Below are 20,602 nucleotides of genomic sequence, written 5' to 3'. Positions count from 1 at the left end.
GCTTGGAAGAAATTAAAGCAGTTCAGGGGAAATTTGTGGTAGAAAATTAATATTATGGCAATAGCTGTAAAACTCTCTTGGCTAAGCATATAGATATTAATTGGGATAATTTGCCAAAATGCAGGAAAATCCTATTTTAAAAAATGAAATTGGAAATTTCAATATCTAAATGCTTGGTTAAAAAAATGTTTAAATGTACATAGAAGTTATAAGTATGAGAGACATGACTTGGGTTGCCAGATGTCCTTTTATTTCATAGGACAATACTTTATTTTAGCTAAACTCAACTTATCCTTTTGTGAGAGTAGCTGGGGTTACGGAGTAGGTAGTACTCGTGTAACACTTAATCAGCACAGATTAACTGAAATCTGTCTCCGAAGTTTTGAATCGAGAGATCCGATCTTATGTCAAGATTCGTTTGACCGGGAGGGCCAAGGGTATAAGTAAATTACCTATGTAGAGTAGCCAAGGGTATAAGTAAATTACCTATATCACTTACTGGCGCACGATCGTGAGATCGGCTCTCGGAACTTTTTATAGGAGGGCGGTAATATTTAGGAAAAGGGGATTCAAGACTGTGGAGTCTTTATCCCAAATTGTCAGGGTCCCAACACCAGTTAATCAATCTTATAACACGCGGATTAACACGCGTGAAGTATACTTATTACGTTTCATATTAGGAGATATTTAATAAAAAAATGAAATAATAAATTTAATAAAACAAGAAAATAAATCATACAAAAATCTCAATGAACGAGAGATAGAAATACCACAAATAACATACAAATCGAGAGATAGCTATACTTATCTTCTACACTATTCGCGATCGAGAGAGAGAGCTCACAAAAATCGTTATAAAACATACGACCTGTTTCAGTTGTCGTTCGTCTTCTTCTCTGTATGCAAGGGACACTTTGGAGATAAAGTTCATTTACTTCTTCGTATGGGAGATCACTATGTGCACAAATATAAAGGTATCACTTCTATGTGCAGACTCTAGACTTATTCTGTATGTGACTCGTCTAAGGACGTTGGTCATCAGGAGGGAAACGTATGTGGAGTTTGGACGCTTTCGGATCTGTCGCTGAACTCCTCGAATTCTGACAAGTTCCCTGTATATCTTCGGAATACCGACCAATCATCGGCCAGTAACTCTTTCATGAGAACGGATGAAAGGGGAATGAATGAGGGGTAACCATTTCCCATCTGAGCAGGATTTTAACCAGATAAGGGAAAGTCAGAGGATGTTCTCTTCTGTGAAAGGAAGTAACATCTGTTATCTGCCTTTTCCCACGTTAAAACAGTATTTTTCTCACCAAAAATGAAGTAATATTTGGTGACAATATTTAACATAATTAATAAAATTATTAGCTTAGACCCAGGGGCCTTTCGGGTCTCACACTTTATTGAAACAAGAAAAGACACAATTTGTCCATTATTTTATTTTTTTTTTAATGCCTATTTCATAACAGCAGTGGTGGATTTCCACACAGATGTATGTCTATCCTTATATATTAATTCATATCCTTTTCCGTAGAAAGATAGTATTTACTATTAAATATTTTAAATTCTAAATTAAACTAATATTTGGAAATATTTATGATTAATATGAAAACTATAATGTTTAAATCAAAATTTAAAACATATAAACAGAATGTTTAGTTAACTGAAAAATCATTCAATTTTGTTTTTAAGGTGGGAATTGATTGGAGTAACGTCTATAATGAGCTTTGTCATAAAAACTTAATTTTTCAATTTTGTTGGCTTATTTTGATTGTCTTTTCAGTCATGTATAGTTTTGATTCTGTTACAATCGTAATAGATTACTGAATAATTAGGAATTATTCTAAAGTTAAATTTATTTAAAATAATTTCATTTATAAGTTTGTTGTTAGGAGGATTTTGTACAAACTAGTAAACTAAACTCAGTAAACTAGAGTATCAAGATAGGTTAATTATGTATTAAACAAATTATAAACAAATCTGACAGGTTGATGGATGGTTGAAGACAATTTTTCTCAATAATGCTGTAAAAGAATTTGGTTTGTTATTTTTAAATAATGTGTTCAAAAGTTTGCTGTCATGCAGGTTTTTATTTTTCCAGCTGTTATGTATATAACACAGAAAAGTGTGTTATATACATAACAGCTGGAACACAGAAAAGTGTGTTATATACATAACAGCTGGAACACAGAAAAGTGTGTTATATACATAACACACTTTACCTGTAAAGTGTGTTTTATGCATAACACACTTTACATATATTTGTGTAAAGAAAATTTTTGACATATTTGATCCTCTGGGATTTTTGCAGTCTTGACATTTTGTTCCCTAAAATAAATGGAAAAAAAAGAAAGAAAAAACAGGAAAAAATTCTGTGTACATACATGTATTGGCATCTGTTTCATTTAATATCTCAGGATGGGGTAAAGGTTAAGGAATGAAATTTGGCATGGTAACTTGTATATAAGGGGCATTAGATTCTGTTGGTGGTTAAAAGTTGAGGGAGTGGGAAATATAGGGGTTGTGTCAATGGGGTTGGACTTACTGAAAGTTTTACTTGTTATTGGCATTTACAATATTTTTAAAAACTCATCTCTACCCTCAAAATTAAACCATTTGCTTTTTTACATAGTCTGTCTATGAAAGAATTAAGAGCATCATCATGTGTGATGTTGCTTCAGTTAAACCAATCAGCACATTTCTTAATGATGTCAGCACTTTTTGCTTAATATGTCATGCAGTGTGTGGTGTGAATTTTATTTTATTTTCTCTCACTAAAGATGGCAGAATGACTTTTCTATTAATTGTGTTAATTTTTTATTGCATGTATTAACCGTAAAGAATCATACATTTATTAAAGAATCATACAACTATAGTGAACTTCCTTGTATTCCAATACTAGAACATGAAGCTTTCACAACACTTTATAATGATGGTGACATGTTTAACAAATGAGGAAGAAACCAGAAGTAACTTGCTGCAACTAATCAATTAATGGCTGATGCTCATTTGTTAATATCTAAGTTGATTCTTTCAATAGATGGACTACAGTAATTGTTATAAAAAATAACTTTTATATTATTATCTGTAAACATATGGTACCATGCACAGTTTTAACGTTGTGCTAGTGTCATAATGTTTTTTTAAACTGAAATATATTTTTAAATGGAGATTTTTATCATAATTCAATAAAATTACTCCTTTTAAGCTTTTGTTATTACTTAAATCTTATATCCTAGCGTAATTGAAATTATTGGACTTCCTAATGATCCTCTTACCCTCCTTTTCAAATGCCTGGAAAGTTGAGCAAGAGTCCTTGTTTTAATTTAAATTATAAATTTTCTATGTATTTGACAAAAAATTGTTTCAGTAACTCTCTAAAGATATAAACATATATAGTGTTGCCTCGTACTTCAAATTTAATTTCATTCTGTTTGAAGTCTTAATCAATTTTTCTCATTGGAAACAATGGAAAGCAAATTAATCCATTCCCAGATCATAAACAATATTCATTTTGATAATCTTAAAACAGCAAATACATATAGTAAAAATAACACAATTAAATGAACTAATAATAAATTAATATATTTTGTTTTGTTTTCTGAAACTGTGTTTTCGTATTTATTGACTGCTGAACACAAGACTGTGTTATTTATTAAACACTTTGCGTTTTCCTCTTTATTCAGTTGATAGGGCACTTTTACACGTTTTGGGTGCTTTGCCCCTCATCAGTCAACTGATAAGAAAGAACATATATAATATTGGATTATTACATTTTCCAAATTAAATAATACAAACTCAATTCAAAAACATGTATATTTTAAAAACGTACCATTAAACACGCAATGTATGCAATGACACTTATACAGCACAAGTTCACATTCTCTTTACTGGGAGGATAAGTTGACTACATCAACGCTATAAAATCTACGTACATCTGATTAAGCAATAAAACACTATATAAATATACAAGCTTATACGGATATAGAGCAAAATCATACTAAGTTTGATCTAGTGCTGTTTCTTACTGTTAAGTAGACGTAATACATCTTTCATCTTCTTACTAAAGTTGATGAATATATTGGCTGATTCCTTTCCAAGATTGATGGATATATTTGGCTGGCTTCTTTCAATTTTTCCTTGGCACATAACAGGATCAGATAAACTTCACTTAACTTAACTTATTATAACAAAATTTGTTTTTGGTTCTTTACACAATATTGAGCTTGGTTGCTAATTTGCATTTTTAACTATTTATGACAGTCGGAATTTACGTAATATTTGGAATAGTCAAAAACAGCCAAATAAAACAGAATTCACTAAAATATCCTTAAAATTTTTCTTTAAAAAGCATTTAAAAAATTTTTATTTTTACAATATTTTCAACCAATCTTTGCTTATTTTTACGCTTAGATTCTTATTTATACAATTTCTGGAGTTTATAATAGCCACACTTTCTTTAAATTTCCTACTATATGTATTCTTTTCTTTATATAAGATTTTTACATTAGCTTTATCTATATTACAGTTATTTAGTAGGCAATGATCATGAAAGACTGAATTTAATCTGCGATATTTCATATCTGCAATATGTTCTTTTAATTTTGTATTTAGCTTACGTTTGGTTTCACCTATATAAATATTGGCATCTTTACAAATACATGGGATCTCGTAAACTACATTCTTGATTTCTTCTTTGGTCTCTTTACTTTTTGTACATTTTTTGTTTTTTATTCTGGCTTGAAGTTTTTTGTACTTAGGTGTCTTGTCTATTTTTTGTAACCTTGTATTCCTGCTTTTCAACTCTTTATATATAATTTCCTTATGGTCTATCGGGAGTTGCCTGAATTTTTCACTTTCTATTAGTTCTTATTTTTTAGTTTTTACCCATTCTGCATTTACTATGATGAGCTGTTTTGATTTATCGGCTTTAATTATCTCTAGTTTATTATCCACCAAAAAGTTCTATAGTTTACTAATTTTATTTTTATATCTGTAATAATTCTTATCTTTTATCACAGTTTTGCCTTGTTCTTTTGTTATATATTTCTTTATCTTATTGCTGAGACTCATTTTTACAAATTGTGATTCCGTTTCTTGCAGGGTGTTACATATGCGGTCTAAACTCGATATTATTGTAAGAACTTCCCATTTATTGGGGCCACTAAAATCTAGGCCTTTGCATATTGTTTCAAGAATATCTCCGGGAATTTTAACTTGAGTTTTGTTTTTCACTAAAGATTTTCTCTGTTCGTCTATTTCATCATTAGACGGATATTGAAATTTCTTAACAAGTTTCTTAAACATATTAGTAATTACTTAGATTTTTAGTTTGTTCTTTTTCTTCATTTAGGTGATATTCTATTTTATTAGTTTTAATTTTTCTAAGATTACGTTTTAAACGTCTAAGTTTAATATATTTGTATTTTATAGCAGCTGACCTTAGTATCTTGTGATTAAAGTAATTCCTGTTCCTTGTTGGGATGACTTTTGTGATGGATTTGGGGAGGAGAGCTTCTACAAGACATCACAGATATAAAAATAGGAGAAAGTTTTAGAACTGCCAGTTTAGACATTATTGATATGTACCCCTCCATGTCATGGGAAATAGTTGAAGAAACACTAAAACAGATTAATATAGAACCAGAAATAATAGACCTAATAGAATTTTCTTATAGAAGTAACTATTTTGAAATTGATGGAAACTATTATACTCAAAATAAAGGGATCAGTATAGGATTCATAGGACCAAAACTTGCTAAAATAGTGATGATAGATATAGGCAAAAAGATTAACAAAATACAAGGAATAAAATTTTATAAATGATATGTTGACGACATTCTGATCATATACGACAATACAGAAATTACAATTAAACCAGGGCTGTGGAGTCGCGTAAAAATCTACCGACTCCGGCTAAAACACCAAAACTCCACGACTCCGATTCAACAGACCTGCCAGGGCTGTGGAGTCGCGTAAAAATCTACCGACTCCGGCTAAAACACCAAAACTCCATGACTCCGACTCCGACTCAACAGCCCTGCCAGGGCTGTGGAAGTCGTGTAAAAATCTACCGACTCTGGCTAAAACATCAAAACTCCACGACTCCGACTCCACAGCCCTGAATTAAACAGATAGAAGTAATTGTAAATAATATACATAAAGGAATCCAGTTTAAGATAGAAGAAGAAGACATTGTCAGCAATAGTATAAATTATTTAGATATTGTTATTAAAAGGAACGTAAATAGCTTAGAATTCGAACCTTTTAAAAAGTCTTGTTCCATTAATACAACCATTAAATATGATTCTCACATACCACTATATATAAAACAAAACATCTTTAATATGGAATATAATAAAATTAAAACTAGAACCAGCAAGCCCACCAATATGGCCAAACATATACATGACTTAAAAATAGAAATTTATTTTGGATGGATACACTAATCAATTAATTAGTACATGGGAAAAAAAAATAAATGATAAAATAACTAACAAGAAACATGATCAGAAAAAACAAAGCCCAGATATGAAATACATAAGTTTTCCATATATAAAAGGCTTATATGAAGAAATTAATAAAAAAAAAATGCAGAAAGTAAATATAAAACTTGCACCTAAGTACAAAAAACTTCAAGCCAGAATAAAAAACAAAAAATGTACAAAAAGTAAAGAGACCAAAGAAGAAATCAAGAATGTAGTTTACGAGATCCCATGTATTTGTAAAGATGCCAATATTTATATAGGTGAAACCAAACGTAAGCTAAATACAAGATTAAAAGAACATATTGCAGATATGAAATATCGCAGATTAAATTCAGTCTTTCATGATCATTGCCTACTAAATAACTGTAATATAGATAAAGCTAATGTAAAAATCTTATATAAAGAAAAGAATACATATAGTAGGAAATTTAAAGAAAGTGTGGCTATTATAAACTCCAGAAATTGTATAAATAAGAATCTAAGCGTAAAAATAAGCAAAGATTGGTTGAAAATATTGTAAAAATAAAAATTTTTTAAATGCTTTTTAAAGAAAAATTTTAAGGATATTTTAGTGAATTCTGTTTTATTTGGCTGTTTTTGACTATTCCAAATATTACGTAAATTCCGACTGTCATAAATAGTTAAAAATGCAAATTAGCAACCAAGCTCAATATTGTGTAAAGAACCAAAAACAAATTTTGTTATAATAAGTTAAGTTAAGTGAAGTTTATCTGATCCTGTTATGTGCCAAGGAAAAATTGAAAGAAGCCAGCCAAATATATCCATCAATCTTGGAAAGGAATCAGCCAATATATTCATCAACTTTAGTAAGAAGATGGAAGATGTATTATGTCTACTTAACAGTAAGAAACAGCACTAGATCAAACTTAGTATGGTTTTGCTCTATATCCGTATAAGCTTGTATATTTATATAGTGTTTATTGCTTAATCAGATGTACGTAGATTTTATAGCGTTGATATAGTCAACTTATCCTCCCAGTAAGGAAAACATGAACTTGTGCTGTATAAGCTTCATTGCATACATTGCATGTTTAATGGTACGTTTTTAAAATATACATGTTTTTGAATTGAGTTTGTATTATTTAATTTGGAAAATGTAATAATCCAATATTATATATGTTCTTTCTTATCAGTTGACTGATGAGGGGCAAAGTGCCCAAAATGTGTAAAAGTGCCCTATCAACTGAATAAAGAGGAAAACGCCAAGTGTTTATTTAATAACACAGTCTTGTGTTCAGTAGTCAAAAAATTAAAATATGAAAACATTGCTAGATGCCACACGTGCATTGCTTCCATGCTTCGTAATAAGTTTCTTTTTCATCTCAATCATCGATATTACAGCCTTCCTCTTACTTGTTAGACTTTGTTGCTTCCATACATTTCTTGGATGCCGTGGTTAATAAGTAACAGTTGTATTTATTGGCTTGAACAAAATGTTTTTGAGTATTTTTAACAGGTCTTGTTACTTAATGTAGTTGTGTGATTTAATTATTATAACAGTTGTGAAATTTAACGTTATTGCTAATTTGAGATATTATTCTTTGTTTAGAAGTTTATTTTATGTTTTGAGCACATTTTTTCACTGTGCATGCAGTTCCAACTCTGAAGCAAATTTTCGCAAATTTAGCATTTGAAGTATGAGGTACCATTGTGTTATCTTAAAAAATCTATATACAGTAGATCCCCCTATAAGACGGTAGATACGTTCCGTTCTTTATGAATCAATTTTGTAGGAATCATAGTTTACGGACTACGGCTGTTTGAAAGGTTTTCTTTCATAAAATTAATCGATTCTAGACTAATTCGACTCAACATTTCCAAAATACGTATATTTTTTTTAAAATAATCCGTATAAACTACGTTATAAACAAAAAATTGTAGGATTACTTACCGAGTGTGTACCCTTTGACTACGCTCGTTGCTAAAGCTTGGTTTCGTCGCGGAACAGCGCATCAAATTGCGGCCGCGATTTCTGATATTATTTTTCTGCGAAAACTTCGTTGACCTTTGGAGACATCATTAATATAAATAATTTTTATGGCCGTTAAATAAGAAATGTTTCTTTCACAAGAAATGTATAAAATTACAGTACTAAACAGACGATAGGTCGCCTAACTCGCCGTAGCGTGACGCTAGACGGCGAAAAATATATATTTAATTATAATAAAGTTACAATAAATTAAGTTAATATATAATTATATATACAGTACCTAATTTATATATAATTAATATATAATTATATGTACAGTACCTAATTTATATATAATTTATATAATACTGTCCAGACGATAGAAATCTCTCCGTAGCGTGGCGCTACGGACGGCGGGTAAGTAGTTCGGCTGCCCGATGACGTTTTACGTATTATAGGAGTTATTTTTACCGTTGTTTACGGATAATGCCACAATTTTTATAGGAATCATAACTATAGGAAACGCTTTTATAGGGGGATCTACTGTATATAAAAATGAGTGTGTGTGTGTGTGTGTGTCCTTCATGCATTACCATACCCTTTATCCGATTGCGTGAAACTTTGGGAAGTTGTTTAATACACTCTGGCATAGTACATTTATCCTACGATAGATGGCGTGCGTTTACACGAGCATTCGAACACTGTGTGTTCGATCGATTTCAAATTGTGAATACCATTTTCCCCCTTCGAAAAATATCTCTATATATGCATTTGTGAACTGTTATTTATGATATTTGTAATAATTTTTGTTTAATCACTTTATTTCAAGTTTTTTTTGCTAATTATGTATTCGCTTGAACTTTGTTAAAACTTTAACTGTACCCCAAACAACAACTGAAGTTGTAGGAAGAAATTTGCGTATTTTACCGATCTAGGTATCCCCCTTTTCCAAATTTTAATATCAGCTCAAAATAATTTAAAAAGACAAATTACAATAAAATGGTTTATTATCCAACTATCAGAAATTTCAGAACACGCCAAGGAAGAGAGGAAGGAGCAATTAAAAAATTAAAATTATAAAGGATTAAAAAATATATATATATAAATGGGGAATATCGCACTTCTAACAATCGCTGCAAGTGTATGGGCTAAATTTGGAAAATCCATGCTTATTGCGTGGACAACTGTATGTGGCCGGCTCACGCATCGGAAAACTTTTTGATTTATTCGTGTACACACCAGATGGAAAAACAAAAAATATTGTGTATCCACAAACACTCCAATAAATAACGACACTTTGAAATGCTTTTCCGATGAAAATGAATAATAATAATAAGTTTCAATAAAAATGATAAAATGTAAATTGAATTTTATCATAATGAGTTTGCTTGAATTTCCTTTCTTCTGAGATCGCAGCAATGTGCGACAGTAATTGTAAGCTAGTATTGAATATATATTGATAAAATTTCACACCTTAATCCCCCAGCAAAATTTTATTGCAAACATTTTCAAATGTATTAAACATCTATCTTCAGGCAAATTATTATTGAATAATACAGAAAAATTAATAAATGGAACATATATTCCATGGGTTTAAATCTAATTAAAAAACAAATAAATGATGGATGTAATTAATGGGTAATCCTCATTAATGCTTCACTGGCTTAAAAATTCCAATCTGGTCTTTGTTCTATTTAACATTTCAAAACCTACTCCTGTACTCCTGTACTGCTTGGCTGACAACACAGAGTCAAAATCACAAAAGCTGGATATCATTAAAGTAACAAAATTTTGTATTTGCACATGGAAATAAAACTTTGCTGAAGGAATAAGTTGTGGAACTTTATTAGTTGAACCATCTGAAGTTTGACTTTTGTAAAAATATAAGAAATATCTAATTGTTTAAAATTGATATTTTTATATTTTAAATTGAGAAATTAATAAATCTATCATGAAAAGTTTTTGTTTTTCCTTGACAGATTTGTTTTAAATCTTTCTATTTTTTTTAGGTGTTAGAGAAAATGAGGCCTATTGATCAAAAATTAAAATATCAAATTGATAAACTCTTGAAATCAAGTGTAGCAGGAAACATTGGTGAGTAATGTATTTTTACATGGTATAGTAAATATTTTTTATATTGTTAATCTTAAAATATATCTTTACACAGTAGAAAGATTGTACATATGTGTATATATTAAGTTTATTCATTACTCAAAAATGGCTAAAATAAATTATCATTATTGAAAAAAATGTTTTGTATAAAGTTTAACTGTTAAATTTAATCATAAGTTACATCTATAGGATCATTATATGCATCTGTGATAGATGCAATAATTTATAATAACAAAATAACGAATGATACAATAATATTAAATACTATAAATAATATTAATGAAGATATAAAATTTGATATTGAATAAGAAAAATGCAACCAAATAAACTTTTTAGATATAACAATAACTAATGAAATAGACCAGGGCTTCTTAAACTTTTTATATTCACGACCCCATTTATGATTGTGAATTTTTTCACGACCCAAAAAAAAATCTAAAATAAAGATATATACAAATTTGCAAAAACAATAATGGTCTACTACCACAGTTCACTCTTGTGTTACAATGGAACAGAGACAACTGAATACACTGAAAAGCAACAACACTACACTAGTTCACACTACAGCATTGCTGAATCATTGTCTCGCTGCACCAGAAAAGACACAAAGCACAACTCACGAAACCTATGACACAAAGCGTGCCATTTTTAAACTCTCACAAATTATTTTCAATATTTTGCATTAAAATCTCACAACCCCAAGATTTTGCTAAGCGACCCCAAATGCGGTCATGACCCATAGTTTAAGAAGCCCTGAAATAGATAAATTTTCTTTTAAAACATTTAAAAAGCCATGTAACGTCAATAAAATCATCGATTATCAATCCTGCATCCCTGAAACTATAAAAAAGAACACCTACATAATGGGTCTAAAAAATATACATACAAGAACTACTAATAATATGAATCATAAAATTGAATTAAAAGAATTAGAGAATACATTTATTTTTAATAATTATCCCAGTTACAAATTAAAAATGTGGCACAACTAGTATTATAAAAACAGATTTAATATCAAATATAAAAAAGATAAGAATTATAAAGCTGTTCCTTATATCAATGATGTTTATAATAACTGTAGTAAGTTTTTAAAAAAAGAAAATATTGTTTTGGCCCCATCTTTGACCAATAAAATTTTACATACTGAGATCGTATCATGAATAATTACCCCAGTTACAAATTAAAAATGTGACACAACCAGTATTATAAAAACAGATTTAATATCAAAAATAAAAAAGATAAGAATTATAAAGTTTTTCCTTATATCAATGATTATAATAATTGTAGTAAGATTTTTAAAAAAGAAAATATTGTTTTGGCCCCATCTTTGACCAATAAAATTTCACGTAATATTTACAATAATAATAATAATAAATATAAAATTAATGTTTATAAATTTAAAAAAATCAGGAGTTGTATATAAAATTAATTGTAATTGCCAAAAACCAAAAAATTATATAGGTGAAACTAGTAGAATGTTAGAATTAAGAATTAAAGAACATGAAGCAGCAATTAGATTGAAATACAATAATTCTCCGTGGTTCAACCATATAAAAAATAGTAATTGTCAAATAGATAGAAATAATATAAAAGTAATTCATTTGGAAAAAGATATGTATNATCTATACTAATATTATAAAGAGGTAATGTTTGTAAGTAAGTATGTATGTAAGTAAGTTTGGATGTAGCAGGTAATCTCCAAAACTACTCATCCGATTTCAAAAATTCTTTCACCAATATTTAGAATGGAACTTCAGGGTGGACATAGGCTGTATATTATTCCGTTAAACATTCATATAAATTAAATGATATCATCTATGGTTAAGGCTTTTATGTCCAACAGATGGCACTATGAGTACGACGCCCTAAGTTTGCTTTTCTGTGAGGCATTATGCTTTTCTGTGAAAATGAACTAAAGCAGATCATCTTCTATCTATCTATATAAATAAAAATGTAATGTTCGTTTGTTCTACCGGTTTCTTTGAAATTTTGACACAACGCTGCATTCGAATACACACATGTTTTTATATAATATACATGTCAAAATTCAACCACTGAAGGAAGATGGTTAGGATTAAGGCTTACGGTAAAGAACTCTGCTTCTATTTATATTATTTTAGATGCGGGTTTTTGCGTTTTTGATTGCGTTTTAATAGGGTACGTCAAGAGAATGTACACTAAGAAGAAATTTTTTGAAAAATTCCCCCCCCATGGGGGAAGTGTTATAAATTTATAATAGTTACATTTTGAGCCACAACATGTGGCGGGGTTTGCTAGTTGTAGAATATACACATTCTTTAAAAGTTGTGCTCATAAAATCTTATATAAGTACATGTTAAAAGTAAGTATCGTGTTATATTGTTATTTTATTAAGATATATGATGTTATAAAGTATAAAATGATTAATATATTAAGTTTTCCATATTAAAGTTGGAAAATGTATTTGTAGTGTTTTTAATGGCTGTATTATAAAATCTTTTCAATGTTACCCGCTATACACCATGGTTTTAAAAGACAGAACCATAGGTATCGTATAAGTGTGACAATTTTTAAGTATGATAGTTTTATGTCAGTAAATATGATCTACACATGAGGAATTTTGTCATGTTACTAATTGTGTGTTTTAATAATTTGTAGTATTGCACGGAAGAGGGACTTAACATTTATATAAGTCTGAAATGCATATGTGGAAACAATAAAAGAAGTGTCTAACCTGAAAGCTGTAGTGATAGTCTATAGAATTTAATGTCAGATTAAAGAGACATATATACATACATATTTAGAAAGTTATGTAATTTAATTTTAAGATGACAAACTGAAAATTCAAATAATAAAAAAACATGTGTAAAAAACTTAAAAAACATTGTAAAATTCAAATAATAAAAAACATAATTCTTAAAAGATGTAAAATTTTAAGAATTTTTCAAAGGAAAAAACTGCTTAATTTATGATATAAATGCCATTAAATTTTATTCATTTATTTTTTATTAAAGTATTATAATTGAACATTTATTTAATATTTTCACATTGATAATGATTTTATCTTTTATAGATCCCAATGATCCCATTCATTTGAAACCTAATATTGGAAATATACAGAACAAGGTCAGTATTTTTAAATAAATTCTACAGTTGAAATTGTAAAAATTCTGTACTAGAAAACAGATACACATCACTTGTAAAGTTATGATAAAAGATGATTTTTTCCATGCTCTATGACATCATATTAATTACAAATTCCTAAACCACTATGAAGAAGTTTGAAGTTTGTTGTTAAATTAGGGAATGCTATAAAGTTTACATAGTTTTTACATTGAAGTATGTTTAACTGAAGACCCCTTTTCATTTAAACCAACTTTTGCACTCACATCATTTATAAACTGGATTGAACCATTATTAATGTTTCAGATGCATTTTAGACATTCACATATATTGAAGTCTCTTTTCAGTTGTCATAACATTAGTTGCATAAAGTTTTCTATGCAGAATTTTTTGAATTGTTTATGATTGTTAATGTAATACTCTTAATTACAATTTGTAAAAGTTAAAAATAAAGATGCTGTATGAGGCTAATGTCAGATTGTCACAGATGAGTGTGAAAACACAGATACTTTTTTTTCTATTCATGGACAGAAAAGTAATTGTCAGATGAGCACTATTTTTTCATGGAGCACATTGGTAATCAGTTTCATTTCAGATGCATGTGTGTTAACATGGATCTCATAGATTGTGATGTTCTGTTTTTTAATACATACAGAAGTATTTAAAAAAAGGATATAGGCCATAATGGGTATGTCCTTTTGATTGTAACTGGCCTTCCTTTTTCTTATTGCTGTTTTTATAAAGTTCAAGCAAAGTTTCTCTCAATTCTGGCTCCTCACTAATTTATATGATCATTTTACTTACATTGATGTCTATTTTTTAAAATATAGTAGATCCCCCTATAAGACGGTAGATACGTTCCGTTCTTTATGAATCAATTTTGTAGGAATCATAGTTTACGGACTACGGCTGTTTGAAAGGTTTTCTTTCATAAAATTAATCGATTCTAGACTAATTCGACTCAACATTTCCAAAATACGTATATTTTTTTGAAAATAATCCGTATAAACTACGTTATAAACAAAAAATTGTAGGATTGCTTACCGAGTGTGTACCGTTCGACTACGCCCGTTGCTAAAGCTTGGTTTCGTCGCGGAACAGCGCATCAAATTGCGGCCGCGATTTCTGATATTATTTTTCTGCGAAAACTTCGTTGACCTTTGGAGACATCATTAATATAAATAATTTTTATGGCCGTTAAATAAGAAATGTTTCTTTCACAAGAAATGTATAAAATTACAGTACTAAACAGACGATAGGTCGCCTAACTCGCCGTAGCGTGACGCTAGACGGCGAAAAATATATATTTAATTATAATAAAGTTACAATAAATTAAGTTAATATATAATTATATATACAGTACCTAATTTATATATAATTAATATATAATTATATGTACAGTACCTAATTTATATATAATTATATGAACAGACGATACTAAACTCAATTTATCCGCCTAAACGTCCGTAGCGTGGCGCTACGGACGGCGGGAAAGTAGTTTGGCTGCCCAATGACGTTTTACGTATTATAGGAGTTATTTTTACCGTTGTTTATGGATACTGCCACAATTTTTATAGGAATCATAACTATAGGAAACGGTTTTATGGGGGGATCTACTGTACTCAGGTACCATATACCCTTCAGCAGGAATGACAGCAGGTTTTAGCTGGCAGCACTGGCACTTTTGTGGGGTGTTTTTCTGGGAACTGTCTGTTGTGCTGAATCAAATGTTTTTGATACTAGATTAACTTATAAAGTATAATTTTTTTGTTTTTATATTTTTCAATATATTTATTTTGTTTTTAAAAAATAAAGAAATAATTTTTAACGATACAATAGCCATGATTATTATTTTGAAAAGTTTACATTAGGCTTAACATCGACGAAAATTCAACGCAAAGCGACATGCAAAAGAGAAAAATTTCAACATTGGATAGGTTAATATATTTTTTCATACATAATCGGTTATCCGAAAAATATGTTATCCGAACAACCCCAGTTCTCAATTGATTCGGATAAATGACGCTCTACTGTAATACTAGTTATCAAATTTTAATATTTACATACATGAATGCTTAGTTTCTTGGTGTTTTGGATTTAGGAAGATACGGATGTGAAGAAGATTAAATTTCTTAAAATAGTTAAGATAAAATTCTAAATGTAGTGATTGATGTAAATACAAATATAATTTGATTATATTGCAGGAAAGCGAAGAAGAAATGTCTGGTTCTGAGGAGGAGGAAGACCAAAATGAAACAAAAAAATCAAAAGTATATGTGGCTCCTAAATTATTACCAATGCATTATGGTAAAGCATTTATTTTAATATTAAATGGCTTTAAGAAATAATTATCTAATATAATTCGTTTGATTTTAAAAATTTTCTAATAACTTGCATCATATATAGATGGAGATGATACACTAGAAGATAAGAGAAAGAAACTTTTTGATAAAGCTAGGAAGAGAGTTTTGAACAGTAGTATAATGCAAGAGTTGAAAAGAGAATTTGATGAAGGACCAGAAGAAATATGGGTAATTTTTTAATATTTTTATATATAGAGCATATATCAAAAAAATATTCTACATTGAATAATTTAACAATTTTGCATAATTAAATTTTTTTATAAAATGAAGAATTACACTTTTTTTTTATTTAAATAACATTTTACATATTTTTTGTATCAATTTCATTATCAGGAAAGCTTCTATTTACTTTAAGATATCTGGAAGACTTTTGAATTTTGAAATTACTCATTAGTTGCTAACAAGAAATTATTATGTGAGCTTTATGTCAAATTAATTAATACATCAAAACTTATTACAAATTTTAACTGATTTAAAAATTAACAAAATATTATTTATTTTGACAAATTAATTAATACATATTTATATGGTATAGAATTAATTTATTTCTTATTTTAAAAGTGACAGTATTAAATTGAAATTTGTATAGTTTTTCTCTTAATATTAATAATAATAATTAATTGACATACTTTAATTCATTAAAATAAATAACATTTTGATGCAAAAAATTAATCTTTATACAGGGTCTTCCAAAAAAAACTTTCATTTTAAATTACTGTAATTATGTTAATTATTAATTATTACTTGAGAAGTATGCATTGCATATCAATCGATAAAATAAATTGTTTCAGTTTTATCAACCATCTGTGTTCAAATGTTTTTCATATGCTATCTATAGGAAGCACTGTGAACAAAAATGGTGACTCCACAATAGAGAAGATGTTTTGTGTTTGCAGAACTTTGACTCAGTCATCATTATTCAACAAGAATGCTTGCCCTTATATGGTGGATCACTTTGAAATTATCTGCAAAACTCACATTGCATGATGATAATTGACTCTGATTTTGTGAACTGCATAACGTGATGCTCTGCTGCAGAGTTGCCATTTTTGTTAACAGTGCATTCTAGAGGTAGCATACAAAAATACATTTGAATGCAGATGGTAGGTAAAATTCAAACAGTTTACTCTATCAGTTAGTGTATAATGCATGCTTCTCAGGTAATAATAAACATAATTACAGTAATTTAAAATGGTGATATTTGTTCTGAAGAACTTATATTAAACATGTATTGTGTTATTGAATGTATAACATTATTTAATTTAAAAATCAAATGTTATGCTAATTATTGCTGAATTTCTATGTAAAGAATTCTTTGAATAGGAAATGCTCTAGTAGTTGAAACAAAACACAGTGTGGTGTAATGATTCTTTATTCACCACAAAATGATCCTTGTACTTACATTAGTAATGAAAAAAAGTAACTCAAATGCATTTTATATGAAAAAATCAAACAGAAGGTGCTATACTATTTTTATATTGAAATTGAAAAGAATGTTAGGATTGAAATAAATACTTTTATGCATTTATATTGAAAAATAGACAGTAATTTTCTGTATTTTTATTTTGTTTTTTAGTAAAAGCTATTTCACTTCAACAAACAATTCTAACTTTATTTGCATAATTGAAAATTTTGCATGAAATGTTTTCTTGAAATAAAGCTGTTTTGAAGGCATCAAAAAAGTTGTTGTTTGAAACTCTCCTTGGATACATGTTTCAGTCTCATTATGAGTATAGTAATTGTAATGTAATGTAATGTAATATCTGTCTGACAGGCACAAATGAGTTGGCATTTTAACCAATTTTAATATTTAGCAGTACAAAAAATAAATATTTTTTTATTTATTTGACTTATGTTTATGCAGAAATTAAACTATTAAATAGGGATATTTTTAAATGTAAAAGGACATAACTTCAACTTTTGACAGAAAAATTCATGGAAAAGAGAAATTTAAAATATAAAACTTCATAATATGGAAGTTTGACTATGTGATTATTAAATAATTTTATTGCACATTTGATGATGATAAACCAAATTTCTTCAACTTAAAACTAAAATATGAATTATAAATTTATTTAAAAGTGAAGCTGGAATTATATATGCATGTGCATGGCAGCCCAAAAAGAAAAGTACATGTACAAGTAAACAGATTTAGCGTAGAAAAATACAAGTCTTCTACTTGGAAATAGAAAATTAAAAGTTTTCTTATATATATATATATATAAGACTGTCCAAAGAATAAAGTTCTGTTCTATATTTTATATGGCTCTTTTGGTGCTGAATCATTGTATTTTGCCCTGTGTTATTAATTTTGAATCATAAATTTGATTTTTTTTTTCAATTTCTATTCCAAATCATTCTTATAAATATATAAAGATGCATTGCTGATTGCCGTATATTAAATTGAAATGAATATAGCCATGGTGGCCAAACTGCAGCTCCCATATATTTAATTATTATAATTACCAGTAAATATACCAGAATACGTATCCATTATATAAAATATTAGGTAACCAAAAAAGTTCTGTCGTTTTTTGTGAAACTACAAAGTTTAAAGAATGTTACATGCAATACACAATAGATGACACTAAAATTCCAGCAATATGTTAATCAAGATTTAATGCTGACTCACCTTATATAAAGAGAAGTGGAAAGGTTATCTCTTAATATTATAAAAATTGACTTGAAGATGAGTACTCCAAACTCTGTAATTCGTGCTTGTATGTTGTATGAGTTTAAACTTGGAACAAGTGCTGTGCAAATGGCTCAAAAAATATGCCAGGCTTTTGGACAAGGTTCTGTTAGCACTCACACCACCCAAAGATGGTTTACAAAATTTTCTTCCGGCAATGAGTCGCTTAAAGATGCGCCATGAGAATGATGTTGAATTACAGGCTGCAATCGAAGAATATTCTGCTCAAACTTGTCAGATGTTAGCACAAAGGTTCTCCGTAAGTGATGAAACTGTCCGTTTACATTTGCATTGTCTTGGGAAAGTTTACAAGCTCAGTAAATGGATACTTCATCAATTGGCACCTGCCAATATTGTGCATATGGTGGACTGCAAATGGAATTGTTCACTATGAACTTATACCATCTGGCCAGACTATTACTGCTAATGTCTACAGTGACCAACTGCATTGAGTTCACCAATCACTTTTGAAAAAACCACCAGCTTTAGTGAACCATAAAGGCGTTCTTTTCCTACACAATAATGCTATAGACATCATGTTGCGCGTGTGACCTCTGACACAATTCAGACCCTTGGATGGGAACCTCTTTTGCACCCTCCTTATTTCCCTGACATTAGCCCTTCTGACTATCACCTATTTTTAAGCCTAGATAATCATCTGCGAAATTGACAGTTTAGAAATAGAGAGGTTATAGAAACGGAATTAGGGAAGTTTTTCAACTCTAAAAATCGTGACTTTTATAAAAATGGAATTTATAAGCTTGTTTCCTATTGGGAACAGGTTATTGAATGTGAGGGTGGTTATTTTGATGAATAAATTGTGTTATTTCCTATACATTTTTATGTTTGTTTTCTTTCAACAAAAAACGACAAAACTTTTTTGGTTACCTGATACAAACACCACATTCTCTATTGAAACTTGTATTTTTGATAATGATATATAGTTCCTGTTGTGAGAAGGTTTGGCCAGCCCTGGTATAGTAAGTGAGAAGTACAGTTATAAATACTATTAAGCAAATATTCATATTAGAACATTTTTGTGATATCAATATAGTTGTGAAATAACAAATCCGAAAATATTATCAGTATATTTTGTTTTTTGATTATATGGAATGTAATGAAATGTAAGTTAAAAGGAAGTATTCCCTTTTCAAAACAAATTTTTAATGTAAAATATTTTGTTTTTAATCATTGAATAGTCATTGACTGTAAAAAAGTTCAGAGAATGTTTCAAGCATTAAATAGAGTAATATAAAAACACTGCTTTAAATTGTTTATAATTAATTTTTTTGAAATATTACACACAAAATACTTTATAAATTCATATGGTTTCTTAATGACTTGTAAAATTGAATGTAAAATAATCTTTCTTTTTTACATAGGATTCAGTTGGCCATCATAAATTAAGACAAAATAAAGAAATGAAGGAAAGACAAGAGTAAGTACAGAGTTTTGTTGAAAAAATCACTTATGTCTATTAGATAAGTTCTCTTGTGTTGATACAGACATTGATTATTGCTATTCAGAAAATAAACTTTTATTATAAACAGCTTTTAATTACATTTTAGTAAATGGTTACATTATTATATGTCTTAATTAGGAAAAATGAATTCCTGTCATAATTTATGAATTAAAATCTTAAAGATGTATGTTCTACTGTTGATAAATCTGTTCTGTCTCTCTCTATATAAAATACAATAGAGCATCGATTATCCGACTCAATTGGGGACTGGGGTTGGTTGGATAATTGAAAAGTCGGATAACCGAAAAGTATGAAAAAATCCATTATTAGTGTAGTATATTATTATATCCCATGTAATTAGTATATTAGTATATTGCTATTAACCTACTTTGTGTTGAATTTTTATCAATGTTAAGCCTAACAAAAATTTTTTTAAATAATAATCGTCGC

The 20,602-nt window shown here is 28.8% G+C and overlaps 1 protein-coding gene across 1 annotated transcript in view; it reads left to right on the top strand.

The window, feature by feature from the left end:
* The window catches only part of LOC111629383 (neuroguidin-like), a 51,302-nt gene that overhangs the window by 16,049 nt on the left and 14,651 nt on the right, over positions 1 to 20,602 (top strand). Inside the window, exons 4-8 of the mRNA XM_023373277.1 lie at positions 10,431 to 10,515; positions 13,586 to 13,638; positions 15,840 to 15,942; positions 16,042 to 16,166; positions 20,073 to 20,128. Coding sequence (XP_023229045.1) covers positions 10,431 to 10,515; positions 13,586 to 13,638; positions 15,840 to 15,942; positions 16,042 to 16,166; positions 20,073 to 20,128 — 422 coding nt within the window. The remainder of the gene's footprint in view (positions 1 to 10,430; positions 10,516 to 13,585; positions 13,639 to 15,839; positions 15,943 to 16,041; positions 16,167 to 20,072; positions 20,129 to 20,602) is intronic.

Source organism: Centruroides sculpturatus, unplaced genomic scaffold (assembly GCF_000671375.1).
Source record: "Centruroides sculpturatus isolate CEXI.00-Female unplaced genomic scaffold, Cexi_2.0 scaffold621, whole genome shotgun sequence".
In the NCBI taxonomy this organism is placed as follows: domain Eukaryota; kingdom Metazoa; phylum Arthropoda; class Arachnida; order Scorpiones; family Buthidae; genus Centruroides; species Centruroides sculpturatus.
The sequence above is the reverse complement of the archived record's forward strand: the minus strand, read 5'-3'. Positions and strand labels throughout refer to the sequence as shown.